The 15,337-nt window shown below is 47.1% G+C and overlaps 1 protein-coding gene across 2 annotated transcripts in view; it reads left to right on the forward strand.

Moving 5' to 3' along the window:
- The window catches only part of ARFGEF3 (ARFGEF family member 3), a 123,132-nt gene that overhangs the window by 86,144 nt on the left and 21,651 nt on the right, over positions 1-15,337 (forward strand). For both annotated transcript variants that reach the window (XM_004673891.2, XM_012721638.1), the window contains 10 exons: positions 246-353; positions 691-906; positions 1,068-1,178; positions 2,535-2,685; positions 4,341-4,661; positions 6,400-6,533; positions 8,582-8,727; positions 10,179-10,358; positions 12,824-12,968; positions 14,677-14,799. In XM_004673891.2, coding sequence (XP_004673948.1) covers positions 246-353; positions 691-906; positions 1,068-1,178; positions 2,535-2,685; positions 4,341-4,661; positions 6,400-6,533; positions 8,582-8,727; positions 10,179-10,358; positions 12,824-12,968; positions 14,677-14,799 — 1,635 coding nt within the window. The remainder of the gene's footprint in view (positions 1-245; positions 354-690; positions 907-1,067; positions 1,179-2,534; positions 2,686-4,340; positions 4,662-6,399; positions 6,534-8,581; positions 8,728-10,178; positions 10,359-12,823; positions 12,969-14,676; positions 14,800-15,337) is intronic.

The raw sequence follows: 15,337 nt of genomic DNA on the forward strand, positions 1-15,337 counted from the left end.
CACTCTGTCTCTGGTGGATCCTCTCACTGCCCCATACCTCTGGCCTGTACCCTAGTTCTGTATTCACAAATAAATAAATCTTTTTTAAAAAAAATTTTAAATCCTGACAAAAGATTGCTATTTTGATACATAATAAATCCTGTAGTTATTTGTTGGGGAAAAAAAATAAACACTGTAGAAGCTACTTATTTGTCTTTAACTGGCATGTTCTGATCAAGGAAAACCTTGCTCTTTTCCTTTGACAGATATTGATGGCCTGGAGAGCAGTGCCATTGGGGGCCAGCTAATGGCCTCAGCCTCCACGGAGTCTCCTTTCACCCAGGGCAGGAGGATTGATGATGCCACAGTGGCAGGTAATGACTTGGATCTCGAGTTTGTGAATATGCAGACACTAGTTTCATTATTATGAGGCATCTTTGGGTGCTGATATAAATGAGTTAAGACTTTTTATCTTGGCAGAAAAATCACCTGATGGAAGTTACTTCACATCCAGCTAATGATGCAGCATTCATTATTTATAAGCCTAAAGCAAAACACAATGCAATAGAATCCATGAAGTTGCATCTCCTGTAGTAAAATCGCACGCAACTCGGCCCTGCTAACTGGTTGGTCAGAGGCTCCCATGCCAGTCCTTGGCAGCTGTTTGGTCTCCAGGTGTCCAGACGTGACACCTGCCTCTTCATGTTGCAGGTGTGGCATTCGCTCGCTATATCCTGGTTGGCTGCTGGAAGAACTTGATTGACACTCTATCAACGCCCCTGACGGGCCGAATGGCAGGGAGCTCCAAAGGGCTGGCGTTCATTCTGGGAGCTGAAGGCATCAAAGAGCAGAACCAAAAGGAGCGCGACGCCATCTGCATGAGCCTGGATGGACTGCGGAAGGCCGCCCGGCTGAGCTGTGCCCTGGGTATCGGCGGAAGTAGCATTCCTAACCCTTGGCCTGCGGGATGCCCTGCACACTACATGGGGAATCGCCTCAATGGGAAACAAGGGGCCTAGAAGGGGGTTCTCAGGTGAATGCTTAGAGAACAAGCTCCATCAGGCAGTAACGCATTGTTTCCTCTCAAGGAGTTGCTGCTAACTGCGCCTCAGCCCTGGCCCAAATGGCAGCCGCCTCCTGTGTCCAGGAAGAGAAAGAGGAAAAGGAGGTACAAGAGCCTGGTGATGCCATAGCACAAGGTAACAGCTGAAGCCCGAGCCTCCTGGCCCTGGCAAGTGCATGTGGCCATGCCCGAGGCCCACATGACTGGGCTGCCACAGCTGTGTCACCTGGTCCACCCTGGCACCTCCTGGAGCACCCCTGAGTCATGGTGGAGAAGAGGAGAATGGCTAGTGTTCTAGGAGGAGGAGGAAGTGGGGAAGAATCCACGAGAGGAGGCTCTGGAAGACTTGGCTCTTGTCTGAGAAAAATCTGAATTCTGTGAATTCAGGAAAGGATGCTTAATATGTTAAAATCAGTTCGTCAATGACATAAAACACAAAAGAGGATGACCTTCCTAACGCTGTGGAAGGTAAATGGCAGGCAGTAAACAGAAGGAAAAATGAGAATGTGTTCTAATACTATGCAGCAGCTACGTGAAATAGGCAAAGAAGTAACTGGTACGTTTCTAGCTGAGAAAACAGGTTAGGCCAATGTAGTGACAGAATAGTAAAAAGCAAAGTCGCTCTCCCCGGCCCCCAGAGTTCATTGAAAAGGGAGTATCCCAGTTTTAATTAATGTGGGCAGCCATAACCTACACAACAATCCTTACATTTTATTGATAAACTATATATTAACATTATATACAAATAAAAAGTGGAACACCATAATAGTCAGTGTGTCCCTGTGACAGGGATGGGTCCTGCCTGCTCTCAGGCCTCTGGACCTTCACTCAGTTACCCTCCTAGACCGGGCTTCTGGTGACTTGAAGCCTTTATTCCTGGAGGATGTTATCATTTGGCCTCACCTGGTATTTTGCATAATTGACATGTTAAGTCACCTTCTGCCTCCTTTCACATTAGTCATCCAGAGTAAAGATGTATTGTTTGAAGATCATGATGCAAAAGTAAACTCAGTAAAACAATAAGGTACTTTTCACTTATAAAACATGTAGCTTTAGGGAATCACTACCATGAGCACATACCATTAAAGACGTCTCGGAGAGAACTCGCAGAGCACCAGAAATTCTGTATTTTCAGTTTGAGTAGGTGGACCAGGGGATGGTCTGGTCCAGATGGCCTTAGCTGGATTCGATACATAACGCCCATTTGTCTGTTTTCCTGACCCAGAACTAGGGTTGGGCCTAGAGGAACAGCACTGGCTGCTCAGGATCCACCTAACTTCTGCAGTTCCTGGTCCCCAGTATCTGTGGGGTCTGTGGGCTGGGTGGTTTGCATGGCGAACCACAAGGGCTATGGGGCACTGGCTGCCAGTGGCATCAACCTGTTTCCCTCTGCCCTGGCACAACAGCACAGTCTGTCCTCTTCACCCTCTTTCTCTGCCTTCCCATCTCCCTTGCTTAGACTGTTATTCTAATAACTGTCTCTCTGGCCCAGTGAAACTAAAAGTGGAGCAGAAACTGGAGCAGATCGGGAAGCTGCAGGGGTTGTGGCTGCACACTGCCCACGTCTTGTGCATGGACGCCATCCTCAGCGTGGGCTTGGAGATGGGGAGCCACAACCCCGACTGCTGGCCGCATGTGTTCAGGTGCCTAACCAGACCCTCACCCTGCTGTGGGAACCTGGGGTGGAGTAGGGCTAGACTCCAGAGTCTGCCAGCACATAAATAGATCATGATATTGAGAGGGCCTGGGATAACTCCAAACAAGAGATTGAAGAAAGGGTAAGGAGCCAATTGAATGTAATTTTGAAGAATCGTGAGACAGAACCAGATTTAGGGAATTGTGAATTATCTGTTGCCATTGACTGTAAGAGGCAGGTGTGTCATCCCTAGTGATAGCACAAGGCTGTGTCAGTCAGGAGAACTATATGCAGCACAGCAGGGGTCGTGGGCCGCAGTATAACCTGGCTGCTGGTTACACAACCTCTTGATGTAGAGGATCTTTGCTAGCTTGCGTGCCACATAAAGCCGACTTCTAACTTTTCGACATGGGGGAAATAGAACAGTATGTTGTGCCAAGAAAGCACCAAAAGTTGACCCTTAGGTTTGCCTCAAAGTGAAAAGAACTTCTCCTCTCCCCACTTTCTGTCAGACACTTTCCAGCACCTCTGAAATAAAATGGAGCCACAGCCCACAGCCCTCCTACAACTCACAGAAAAGGTTGTCTGCACAGGCTTTGGCATCGGGGTTGCCCTGGGCAGCCGCCTGGCTCGTCCTCGTCCCTCTCCTTACACCTACCCACTGTCTTGCTCCCAGCTCACATCTGGGGCAGGAGTGAGAGGCAGGAGACAGGGCAGCCCCAGAAGGGTCAGGCCCCGGTGTCGCCAGGCTGCCAGCCACCTGTCTTCTGGCATCCACAGAGTCAGGGCAGCCATGAGAGCCAGTCCGGTTTCCAGGAGAAGACCCACAAATTATTCAAGGGCTGAAAAGCCACTTGCGAGAAACATGTGAAGAGGGTGAATCGCCAGGAGCCAAGTGATGTGGAGGCGGGTTATCTTTATTGCTTTCTTTAGAGAAAAGGAAAAATTTTAAACGTACCTGAGTAAGTAAGCTGGAGCAGAAACATTGCCAGGCTGGATAATTCAGGATGCTTTTTGGCAATAATTGGACTTTTCTGAGATGAGGAACCTCTTACTACCCTCTTATTGCAGCTCCATTGGGAACAGTTTAGCGGTTGGCGCTGTACCCTAACTTGTGACTCTTGTCTGTGTTTGGCATGATTAGGGAGCACTCCCACCCCACCCCAACATAGTGATATGATGCTATGGAAACCAGACAGACATGGCTGGGCAGAACCCTGAGGGGGAGCCCACTGTGCCAGAGCCTGTATCCCTGTGCACACCCATCATGGGCTCTCAAAGTGAGGACATGCTTCCCAAGTCCTCTTCAGCATAGCTAGTAGGAAGGGGGCTCCTGGGGGGAAAGTCCAGAGAAGCCAGTAAACTGGACAGAGCGGGACAGGTGAACAGGGCCTTGTTACCTCCCCTTGGGCCAGCACTAGGTAAGAAAATCTGAGGAACCCCATGTCCAGGCTGGCTGATCTGACTCCCAACAATAATATATATAGTAAGGGGGCGGGAGTGGGGAGAGTGGAGAGAAAGAGAGAAACGACTATGACAAGCAGGAGAAAGTGTGGGAGGACTGCAAAGCTTGTGAGGCGTCATTTGTATCTCACTGTAGAGTTTGTGGACCTGCCCCTGCTGAGTTGTGAGGCCTAACGATGCTTGTCTGATTCTCCCTAGGGTATGTGAGTATGTGGGCACACTGGAGCACACTCACTTCAGTGACGGCTCGGCTCAGCCCCCTCTGACCATCAGCCGGCCCCAGAAGGCATCTGGAGGATCCGGGATCCTGGGGGACCCCGAGTGTGAGGGTTCACCCCAGGAGCAGATCCTGGAGCAGGAGAGCGCCCTGAACACAGCCCCCATCATCCAGCCCCTCTCCCTCCAAGAACTCGTCAGGGAAGGCAGCCGAGGCCGGGCCTCCGACTTCCGGGGTGGCAGCCTCATGACTGGCAGCAGTGCGGCCAAGGCCGTGCTCACACTCTCCACCCAGGCTGACAGGTGTGGCCCTGCTCTCCCCACCCAGGGGGGCCGCTCACCACAGAGCACCCTTACCCTCTACTCACACCTCCACATCATCCCTCAGACCGCCTGATGTGTTAGTCAGTGAACCCCTTGGTTTTTCTGAAACAAACTCCTGCACCCTGCCCCACATAGAGTGAACTGCTTTCTGGTGACCAAGGTCAGGGTACCCGGCTGAGGTTGCACCCCAACTCTGACCTCAGGCCTCTCCACCTCTAGGGCCCCGACCTCTTCATCATAAACTTGGGGATCACAAAGCAGCTCTCATAGGACAGTAGTGAGGTTAAGGAGCACATTTGGAGCACTTAGCCAGAGCTAGGACAGCAGTAAAAATCCAGTTTTTGTATTATGCTCAGGCATGTGGAACATTGTTCATTGAGGCTCAACAAACACATTAAGGCTAAGAGGGGAAGTCAGAGTAACCAGCTGTTAAGTGACACCAGTCACATGGAGGGTCACACAGCTTCAGTCATACTTGGTCCTGGTGTCCCAGACTCCCCAGATGGGGTGCTATGACGTTTAAGCAGATGGACCCACAAGAGGCAGTCAAGGGTAAGAGTAGCAGCTGAGGAAGTCAGAGGACTGACGTCCTTCTAGTGATAGTAGCCATCTGCATAAACTGTCCCCTGAAATTTACTCTTCGTCTTCTAACTCGTGCCCATGGAAGACATGCATGGAATCTGTCCATGGTAAGTCAAGAGCAGCCACCCCTTGTCCTCTTTCTCCAGTGTGGTGGCTGGAAAGTGCTCTGAGACGCACTAAACATGTCAGGTGGACACCGTATGCCCCATTCCGCCATACTAGGAACGGAGAAGTGGTTCACAGGACCTAGAACTCAAACACTATCAGAACCAGAATTATAAACTAGCAAGAAAATGTATCTGTTTCAAAAATTACTGCATGTTTCATCTACCAGTGCCGATCTTAAAACTTATCTCACATTCCCCTTCAAGAGGAACTGGCTTCCCCATTTCTGTTACACTCGGCCCCCGCCCCAGTACACAGCTGCCTGCCCTTCCTGCAGGCTCAAGCTGCTGCCTTGAGGGGCGAGTCCCAGTACCCTGATCCACCGCTGAGCCCCGATACGTGTCCTCCCCTTCCTAATTCCATCCACTAGAAAGATCTGTTTCCATCTGAGTGAAGACAACGTGAGCCGACAGGGTCCATTATGTTAAGCAATATTCATCCTTGCAGTAGCTACTCCAGCCCCCCCACCAACGAGACCAGGGCGCTGGTTTTTGAGTTGGAGGGAGAATGAGGCCATTCCCTGCCCAGGGGGACTTATAGGATTGGCTTACTCTGTTTTTATGTCCTCCCCAGGCCATGTTCAGCAAAATACTCATTAATTATAGCCCAACAACTGTTGATTAACTTACTGAGTTCTTTTTCTTAATACATGTTCATGAAATGGAAGCTACTTATAAGCACTCATGTCCCTGTGATCCTTTCTGGAGGGATGCTTAGCCTTCTTTCAATTTCTTGCCAAACATTTTGAGTAGCTGCCAGGGCTAAGAGAGGCCATGAGGAGGTACATTGACGGCATGGCAGATTAAAGTCTTGCAGTTTAGAGCAGCCTTGTACTCAGTAACAATATAATAGTATCGTACACTCCTCTGCAGTGTTCACACAGCACAGTCATTAATCACATCTAATCACTTTGTGCCATAAAGGCTTTGCTGAATTATTTCCAAGTAACATATCATTTTGTTTTATCCAGGCTCTTTGAAGATGCCACTGATAAGTTAAACCTAATGGCTTTGGGAGGTTTTCTTTACCAGCTGAAGAAAGCGTCCCAGTCCCAGCTGTTCCACTCTGTTACGGATACAGTTGATTACTCTCTGGCAATGCCAGGTAAACCTTTCCCTGAAGACTCTGTGCCATGGGGTAGCAGGAGGCAGTCCAGATGCTGAGAGCTCACCTGCAGATGTGACCCCACATCCCCCCAGTACATGGCCGCCATGGCCAATTTCACGTGCAGATTGGTCGTCAGGTTTGGAGGCCTGTGGCAGGGGCCGGGAGAGGGGGGTGTGTGGAAAAATTCTTTGTAAAGCAAAACTTAACTGCTACAGGAGTTAGCACAGAAGCTGTGCTAGATTGTTCTGCTAAGGTTTTGTGCTTGTGATCCAGAAATTGTGCAGCTGTTTAGGGTGCTGGTGACTTCAGGGGAGTGGGAACCCTTCTTCATATCACTCCTCCAAGTTCAGCTGCTGATCCCAGGAAGGTTAGTGGAAGAGAAAAGCAGAAGGATCAGCAGAAGCCTCTTAGGAAAACTGCTGTCAGAGTGTGTCCCTGAATGATGCGTCAGTATCACTGGCTTCATGAGTGAAGGCCGGTGTGTGAAGAGGGAATGGACTTGGCTGAGCTACGCAGGGTGGCAGGTTGCTCAGAGGCAGTTGACCGGCAACAGCCGGGTTATGCTCAAACAGTGAGTACCTCATCCTGGTGAGTTCAGGCAGAGGCATAGAGGCTGTGATGGTGACAAGCTGGATGGTACAACCTCTGAGGCCCCTTCTGAACTTACAAATCTGAGTTCAGAGTGCATTTATTTTGGCCTTTTGTTCCTTACTACAGATGCTGTTTAAGAACTACCATCCTTGACTATTCTTTATTAATAGACTTAAGAACCACAGCTGTATAAAATCAGCCTTTTGGAGCCATCAATTTCTAGAACATCTTTGAACCTAGGGAAAACTTTCAAGGTCCTTATGTTGGAGAAATCAGCAGGCTCTGAGTTGCAAAAAAGCAATGAACAAGGTCAGGAAGAGGTAGCCAATCTCAGAGGAGAAAGAATTGGTTTTGGGGTCAATCAGATATTAGTCAAAATGCCGCTTATACTACTTTTCAGCAATGTCATCTTAAGCATTTTGGTTTGCTTTCCTGGCATTCAGTGTACTGAATAACAGTAGTTACATGTACATTTTAAAATTTGCTTTTAAAATGATAGGGATTAAAGATGCAAAAAAACCAACATAATGTCTAATTACGTCAATGTTTAGTAATGTTTAGCAAAGTCAACATTTAGTAAATGTACATGCTTACTACTGACGTTTTCAAGTTTGAGAGTCAGGACTGACTGGAAAGGAGCATTTTCACTGGGAGAACGGAAGAGCTTGATAACGATCAGCATTTCCTGGGCAGGAAGGGGAAGCATGTGACATGAGCAAAGCTAGGGTGACGGTGGCAAGGAAGGAGCAAAAGATCAGAGTGAGCAAGGGTTGCCCAGAGCAGGTGAACCAGTGTTGTATTCACAGCAAAGAGACCTGACCTTGGCCTGACCTTGGCCTCTGATCCACCGCTTGCCTGCTTGCCCCTCAAGGCAGCAGCTTGAGCCTGCAAGAAGGGCTGCAGAGATGTCATGAAGGGTTGACAAGGTGGTTGGTGCTAGTGAAGGATGACACTAGCTGTGTTTATAATTAAGAGCAGAAAGTGTGACCTGGTTCCTGTGTGCCAGGCCCTGTGTTAAACACTTCATGCATATTATCACATCGAATCCTTAAAGTTACTTTGAAAAGTGGGAACTACTATTCCGGTTGGCATTGAGAGGCGCATCTCTGATGCAACGCAAGCCAAACCCTAAATGGGGGAGCCAGCGCTTAGTCCAGGCAGCCTGCCATCCCAGCCTGCGTTAACCACTGCGTCCTTCCTCCTCATCAACAGGCATTGCTCACACTTGCCACGGACGAGTGAGGGGCACACTGCTAACAGGAGAGGGGAATTGGGCTTGTTGAATGAGCCCCCTGCAGTTCTCGAGCCCAGGGCTCTCTCGGTTAGCCCAGCCTGTGCCCAGTAACCTGGCCCCAGTGCACGGTTCTTTGCTTTTCATCTTCTCTGCGCTCTTGAATCCACCCCAATGTTTCTGGACTTGTGCTTTATGCTTTCATGGTCTTGTCTTCCTGCAGGAGAAATTAAATCCACCCAAGACCGCAAAAGTGCCCTCCACCTGTTCCGTCTGGGGGACGCCATGCTGAGGATCGTGCGGAGCAAAGCGCGGCCCCTGCTCCACGTGCTGCGTTGCTGGAGCCTGGTGGCCCCGCACCTGGTGGAGGTGAGGCCCGGAAGGGAAAAGCAGGCAGCTCCACGGGGGAGCCAGCTGGGGCTTCTGGCCTATGTGGGCAGAGCAAGGGCACCGACGGCCTCAAGGAGACTCCATCTGCTGCTCATGAACATAGTTTTCCAGCTGTGTTTCCGGAAAGCTAAAGAACCACCCCAAAAGGCCACACGCCCTTGGTCTTTCAGCCTCTGCTCCATACCTCACACAGCCAGTTTTTCATTCCTGTTCTCTAGTCTCATCTGAGTCTGGAGATTTATTTTTACCAATGATTAGAGCAATCCCTTGTCCTGCCCGGCTCTCTGTTCTAATAGCTGAACACTCAAGGCAACACCCTCTAAGTTGGGGAACCATATGTCCTAATTTCCCCAACAAAATTAATCTTAGGGTCCCTTTCCCTCTCCACAGGGAAGCAGATCATTCGATGGCTGTACGGTAGCTCCCCGTTTAAGCATCTTTAAGACAACTGGCTGCTTCTAAGTTGATGGGAAACTTGTCACACTGTTTTGCAGTGATAACTATTCTTGCTAGCCCTTTAGTGCTTAGCTAGTAGAGTTAGATCATGAAATAAGGCGTTTTTGGAACTCAAATCACTAACATGAGAATATTCTAGAAAGAAAAGGGTAGACAATAACAACTTTAGTGATGGGAAAGCAGCATAGCAGTTATCTATTACACAACCATGAACCAGACCTAAAACCTAGTGGCGACTCTTCATTTGACTCATGATTCCATGGGTCAGCTGGGCAGTTCTTCTGGTTGGAACCAGGCTGGACTGATGTCACTTGGCCTGGCTTCTGCAACTGTGGCCAGCTGGGAAGAAAGACTGGGAGCTACTTCATGATGACCATGATTGGGAAGGCTGTACAGACTGGCCTGTATGTGGCCTCTCATCCCCCAGCCACAGGACCCCTTAATGCATATGACATGCTCAGGATGGCAAAGGAAGGCAAGTAGGCAACCCCAGTCATGCTGCTGCTCATTCTCTGGGCTCCTAACAGGTGTGGACAAGGAACGCTCAGCCCCTCCAAGCTGTGATGGTACAGTCAACCCAGCTTGTTGAGGGACAGATGACTATGTGTTTGGCACAAGGCTAAGAATGGGAACTGGGCAGATCCCAGACAGGTTTTAATATCATTATAGGCAGCATGTTCTATAGTACCCCCCCAAAATTAACATGTACAGAGTGAAAAATGATAAGAAACTTAGTTTTCCAGACACACTGACGTGACATTGAAGTTTTGGTCAGATAAGGTGGTGAAATTATTAAAAATGCAAATTAATGTGCTGTTCATCTACACTTATTCCTTTTCAATATACTTATTTTTTTTATTTTAGCAGAACTGCTGCTTCCACCTGCCCACAAAGAGGCAGGTTAGAGAAATTTCAGAAACAAGTGTCGTATTGTCTGAAGTTCTGATCCAGTTGTGTTCTTGTGAATCTTGCAGGCTGCCTGCCACAAGGAAAGACATGTATCTCAGAAGGCTGTTTCTTTCATCCACGATATATTGACAGAGGTTCTTACCGACTGGAATGAGCCACCGCATTTTCACTTTAACGAAGCACTGTTCCGGCCTTTTGAGCGGATTATGCAGCTGGAGTTGTGTGACGAGGATGTTCAAGACCAGGTCAGTGGTCTCGAGGATGTCCAAGACCAGCCGGTGGTCTGTGAGGATGTCCAAGACCAGGCCGGTGGTCTTGGTAGCCTGGCAACACAGCTAGTTCCTGCAGGGTACACTGACCAGCAGTGTTCCTTGAGTTTTACTTACTTCATCTTTCCCATAATCCTGTGTGGAATTTGTGATGAAGATTAAGCACTGTAGTTAAGGATACATGTTAGTGGTTGGTGGAAGAGGGATTTGAACCAAAGCAATCTGGCTAGACTGGTCTGTATCCTGATACCTAACCCTCTCAACTGCTATCACACCCCTCCCAGAAGACCCATGGTTAAGAAACCAGCTAGGGGCTTCCCATCTAGCCAGCATGATGGTGGCCAGGAACACAGGCAGATCCTTTCTCTGAAATCCAATAAAAATGTTAAAGAAATCATTCTTAAATCAGTGACACTGTGGATTACTGATATGCCCAAAACTTAGTAACAAGGAGAACCCAGAGAAGGAAGCAGAGCTCCAAGACCAAATTGCCATGAGGGAATTTGTCATCCTGTGATGCTAAGTTCTGTTCATCACATTCTTAAGCCCACAGAACAGAAGGCAGATCTCAGTGCACACTACAGAATGGTATTCACCCAGGCCCAGGTCAGAGAGGGATCCAGGTATCACCTTACTGGGTATACTATTAGCCCGTTACTGACATTGACTCTTAGTGGAGATAAAAATAAATAATAACTCTCCAGGATTTAAAATTATAAGCTATTTATAGCAAAATGGAAGGAGCTCAAGGAAGTGATATGTAGCAAAGGAAGTCAGAAAGATAAAGACAAATGATGGACTAGTTCACATAGATGAATAAAATAGAAAGCAGGTGTTCTGACAAAGTGAGACGATGCTATTCTGGTGAATACTGGTAATGGAAGTGAGGATTCTCCAGTTAATAGAAAGGGAGGGAGTAGATAGTGTGGGGGGAAGCAAAATCTATACAATCACAAATATGTTAAAATTTGTGATCTATACAATCACAAATATGTTAAAAGTTTTTAATAAAAACTGAAATTATAAACTAGCCCTTTCATGGTCTGAGACACTAAACCACACAAAAGTAAGAGTCCCCTGAAGCCCACAGAAAAGGTCCAAGATGTGTAAATTCTCAGTATTTAGGAAATATCACACCTCATAACAAGGCAGTAGGCATGGGAGCTGCTGAAATGAGATAACATGATAGAAAGAGTTGGAATAAACATCTTTAATGTAAAATGTAATAATGTCTAAGAAGTTTAGCAAAACATGGAAAGGAATGAATACCTGAGTAAATACTTAAAAATTAGGTTGGAGAATTCCACAACAAGTGAACTACATAATTTAGATCATCATCTTACAGGAACAACTAGAAAAAGTCAGATGATTCACTGTGAGGCCAGGGTTGGGGAGTCGAGGGCTGAGGGGCTTCACCTCTTGTGTGGGGTTGCTTTTCATGAAAGGAATCTACTCCTTTTAGAAGAGGAAGCCAGAAAGAGAACAGGTTCAATTGGAGTCTTAGGCCTGGCAGTCTGGTAACTTCCTAACACCATGGGTCATATCCATGAAGAGAAAAGGGACATTGCTGGAGAAAAGGTGAAACTTCAATAGACTATTCACAACAGAAAATAACCAACTTCTGCAATCAACACAATGAGGTTTTAGTGTAAGGGTAGCTGTGTGGATCTAAACAGAGCATAAAAATAAATCTGCACATTTATACACAATTTTTGACAGGGAGTCCGCTCCAAGTCAATAGGAGGAGAGTATATTATTGTTAGGAAATGGTGCTTGAGTGTGTACTGAAAATGAATTTTTCTTTCACCATACACAAATTATAATTCAAAATGGATCACAGGCTTAGACAAAGATTAAAACTATTAAGTATGTCTAGAAGAAAACATAGGAGAAATTTTTTGCAATTCTGGGTTATGCAAAGATTTCTTAAAAATGATACCAGTGTGGTCCATAAAAAGAAAAATTGATGAAATGGGCTTCATCAAAATTTTAAATTTGAAAAGCACTTGCTTTTCAGAAGATGCCACTAGAAAAATAGAAGACAAGCCCAAAGCTATGGGGGAGTATTGCAAATCATCTCTCAGGAAGGACTTGAGTCTAAAATACAGAAAGAACTCAATAAATAATAAAATGCTAGCATCACCTCCAAAACTAAACAATAATAGTACAACAAACCCACCCCATTTAAAAGTCAGTAAAAGCCTTACTGATCACTAATAAGCATGTGACAAGGCTCTCAGCAACATTATCATTAACAAAATGCAAATTAATGCAGCCTGGCTGCTAATTTAGAAGACTTTTGAGTGGATATGGGTTCTGATATTTTCCTCTTACTAAAATTAATCCAGACGTAGAGAGCAGAGAAGAATATCACCCTTCACAGAAGTTCTCCTGCCTTTTAAGGAAGGGGCTTTAAGTACCAACTCCTTTGACTCTGGCAGGTGGTCACGTCTATCGGCGAGCTGGTGGAAGTGTGCTCCGCCCAAATCCAGTCAGGGTGGAGGCCCTTGTTCAGTGCCTTGGAAACAGTGCACAGCGGGAACAAGTCTGAGGTGAAGGAGTACCTGGTTGGTGATTACTCGCTGGGTAAGAATGTGGGTTGATTTTGTATCCTGAAATTTGTTGAATCATTCCAACAGTCAGTTAGTAAAGTGTTTTAAAGTTTTGTATATAAAAGATGTCATCTGCAGTCAGAAACTATTTTGCTTTTCCTTACCCTACTTGGATGCCTAATTGCTATGGCTAGAACTTGAATCGGTGAGGGGTGTTAGGGAAAGAAGGTGTGGATGACACTTGCGATAAAACATTAGTTCTTTATTCCAAATCATGCTTGATATAAAGGAACTGAATGCAAAAAAGACTGGCATTTGGCCATATTATATCAGCAGGAAAGAACCAGCTCTGATTTCTGCTGGCAGGCTGAGAACCCTGAGTGAAGTTATCAAAGCTTGCTATTATTGAGAGATAGTACAAAAGATTGAGACTTTTCTTGTTTCCCTTATACATACCTGTCGCCATAAAGCCAAAAAGAGAACTGTTATCTGCTTGCTGCTGAGAAACAAAAGCATTATAAAGAAATCCAAAATAGGGAAACTGGGTCTTGCTGCAGCTAACGCATATCCAGTGACACGGGTGCCATGTCAGTGCTTCTCGGTGCCACCCCTACATTCAGAGGCCCTCCGGAGGAACTCTGGGGTGCAGCACATAGGTATGCTAAAATGTACGACTTGACTCCAGTTTATTACATGACTCACAGCTAAGATTTGATATGGCAACATAGCAAGGATAAGCCAGGTCACTGGGGGAAAGCACAGACCCTGAGGGCCTCCCTGGTGTGCTCACCTGCCCATGAGGGGTCCCACACTTCCCCCAGCTGTGTAAAAGCAACCAGGTGTACGTGATGTCTCTGCCCTCAAAATCCCTTGGAGGCACAGCATGAGAGCTGCTCATGCAGGGCACCTGTCCTACCACCACCCAGAATTCCCAAAGAAAAGCAGGTGCTGAGAAAGCTGTGTCATTTGCACTGTCTCGGCACAGAGAGCCTCCCTCTCCGTTAGCTGATAACACACCTGGGCATGTTCTGTGCGCCACGTTCCCAGTCAGCAGCCAAGAAGGCCTTTGTGTTAACTCTTTTCTGCTCAGGTATAAATAACTTAGGGGCCCTCCCTGGTGGCGTAGCAGGTGAGGACACAGCACTACAAGCGAGACGCAGCCGCTTCTGTGCAAGTTCGATCCCCAGCCCCGGAGGTGATCCACATGGCACAGCAGACCTCTCTTGTCTCGCCTGCTGCTCCCCTCAGCAGTGTACTTCATCAAACTGCCTTCCTGCTCCCCACTCTGTCTCTGGTGAATCTTCTCATCACCTCTGTACCTCTGGCCTGTACCCCAGTTCTGTATGCATAAATAAATCCTAAAAAATATATAAATTAATTAATTAATATAGGCCCCCACAGGTTTAGCTAAGGTTTTCCTTCCCTGTAATTATGTGTGCAGGAGGGTTCTGGAGGCCCACATGTTTCACTGTCCCCGAGGCCTCCACATTGCCTCAGCCCTGCCTTCAGCCGGCTTTGTTGTCATCTATGTACGAAGCTCAGTCTCTACAGCTGTCCCACAGCTCCCCTGCAGACAAAGTTGAGGGCAGCACAGCACAGGAGACCAGCCAGCTGTCTAGTCAGAAGCCCGGGAGCTTTTCTACTTGCTCCTTTCCTAGGTTTTCTGGAAGGTGCTGGGAGGATGGGCAAGCTGAAAAGTAGAGGTATAACTTGCTTAATTCCTAACTCCCTTTGTCCCTCAGGAAAAGGCCAAGCTCCAGTATTTGATGTATTTGAAGCCTTCCTCAATACTGACAACATCCAGGTGTTTGCTAACGCGGCCACTAGTTACATCATGTGCCTTATGAAGTTTGTCAAAGGACTAGGTAAGTGGCATTCTCCTCTCCTGCTTTGAGGGGCCCTTTCCAGGGTGGCTCTGTGTGGAAGTGGAGCCCATGGTATACAGACCACTGATTCCCAGGGCAAGCGAGCATGCGTGCGGAATATAAACCTGTGCTCCAAAGCAGCTGGATTGTATACAGGGTGATTTTTCATTATTTCACAGAAAAATGATATAGAACACGTTAAATCTCTCTATCATTCCACTCCCACTTCTTTTTGAATCCTAGAATATTCAGTGTTATATTCAAGAAGCACCCTTATGTCGAAATCTGCTCTCCTCAGCATCATGTCATAGATAGATGGTGTCTGAGCTGCCAGCTCCTGAACAGAAATTAAAAATGCCTCTTTGAGGGCCTGACTGACCAGAAAATTCTTTTGGAAATTTAAAAGTCCACCTTTCTGGAGGCCTCATGTACTTTAGAAATGACCTGAAAGTTGGTTTAGGCATAATTGAAGAATCCTTTAACTAGGTGGGATTGTGCTCTACACCACGGCCTGCTGGAGCAGGGTTTATAGAGTAGC

This window comes from Condylura cristata, unplaced genomic scaffold, assembly GCF_000260355.1.
Source record: "Condylura cristata isolate star-nosed mole 26May11 unplaced genomic scaffold, ConCri1.0 scaffold00001, whole genome shotgun sequence".
NCBI lineage: Eukaryota > Metazoa > Chordata > Mammalia > Eulipotyphla > Talpidae > Condylura > Condylura cristata.